Source organism: Carlito syrichta, unplaced genomic scaffold (genome assembly GCF_000164805.1).
Source record: "Carlito syrichta isolate Samal-C Ts95f unplaced genomic scaffold, Tarsius_syrichta-2.0.1 Scaffold135736, whole genome shotgun sequence".
Taxonomy (NCBI): domain Eukaryota; kingdom Metazoa; phylum Chordata; class Mammalia; order Primates; family Tarsiidae; genus Carlito; species Carlito syrichta.
Genome location: NW_007079832.1, coordinates 4,348 through 5,691, shown reverse-complemented (window position 1 = coordinate 5,691; position 1,344 = coordinate 4,348). Strand labels below are relative to the sequence as shown.

The 1,344-nt window shown below is 63.2% G+C and overlaps 1 protein-coding gene across 1 annotated transcript in view; it reads right to left on the bottom strand.

Moving 5' to 3' along the window:
* Positions 1–412: 412 nt before the first annotated feature.
* The window catches only part of LOC103250965 (probable E3 ubiquitin-protein ligase TRIM8), a 2,997-nt gene continuing 2,065 nt past the window's right edge, over positions 413–1,344 (bottom strand). The window contains exon 5 of the mRNA XM_021708312.1: positions 413–1,344. Coding sequence (XP_021563987.1) covers positions 995–1,344 — 350 coding nt within the window. The 3' untranslated portion in view covers positions 413–994.

Below are 1,344 nucleotides of genomic sequence, written 5' to 3'. Positions count from 1 at the left end.
GACCTCAAAGGGACGCCAGGGCCCCGGCGGCAGGGGCGGGCCCTGGCAAATATTTGTCGAACAAACCCAAGGCCACGGGAGATGCTGTCAGTGCCCGCTGGCCTGAGGGCCACAGGCCTGGCACACCGGCGGGGAGGGCGGGGTCTGTGCTCAAACTCTCGCCTGCAGACCCCGACCCGGGAGCTGGGGCCGGGGCCAGAGCCAGGTGGGAGCCACGCCATCACATTTATTAGGAGGCTGGATCTCGGCGTGCGCTCTGGTGATTACAGAATGGATCCCTGTACCTTGAGAACAGGAAGTCCAGACTCGCACAAAGCGCTGGCCCCAGGAAGCTGCCAGTGAACATCGGGGCCAGGTCTGCCTCGGAAAGCCCCTTCTCCCTGCGGCCTGCCCAAGGGCTGTGCTGTGGTTCTTTATTGTATTATTTCTTTTATTTCTCTTTATTATTATTAATATTATTATTATTTGCTTCTGCTGTGGTCACTATCATTGGCAAAGTTCCGTCGCCCTTCCTAGACAGGGGGCTCCCACCGGTGAAGGACTCTAGCGGAGGCTGGAGGCGGCCTCGGGCCTCCGTCTGGGAGGACGGGGAGGGGAGGAGGCGGGAGAAATCATCCTTGGCTTAAAAAACTTAAAAACAAAAACGGAAGTCCCGCGATCGGCAGGCCACTCCTCACTCCATCAGTGATCAGACTGCCCGGGAGGGGTGGGTTGGCGGGCGCCAGGCCTTCCTCCCGGGGGCGGCGAGAAGGGCGGGGCCCCAGAGCCGCAGGGGAGGCCGAGGCTCCTTCCAGCCGTGGGGGTGCAGAGCAGAGGGAACAGGGGAGACCGCACAGCGCCCAACAAGGAGGCACCTTCCACCCCTGGGGCCAGCTCTGTGTCCTGAAGACTCACCACAAAAAACCAGAGCAAAGCCCAAACGAAAGAAAACCCAAAAGGAAAAGACCCGGCCGGAGGGAGGCGGAGGGCCGGGCTCCAGGGCCTCGGGGGTCCGTTAGCTCGTCACGTAATGCTTGGTGGACGGCTGCCCATACACCCTGTAGAAATCCTGGTGGCCGGGCTGCTGGGAGGCGTCGAGCCAGTCTCTGACCGCCAGGCCGGGGAGGGACTGGGGCACGGAGGGCGCGGGCGGGAGCGGGTGAGAGTAATCCTGCGAGGGCACTGTCCAGGGGAAGTGGCCCGAGCGGGGGTAGGGCTGGTGGCCGCCGTGGTTGGCCACGGAAGAACAGTAACAGTTGTCCACGGAGCAGACGAGGATCTTGCGGCCGCTGTACTGGGGCAGCATGGGCTGCTGGGCGGCCGGGCCGTTGGGAAACTGTGACGGCGGGAACACGGGGCTCGAGT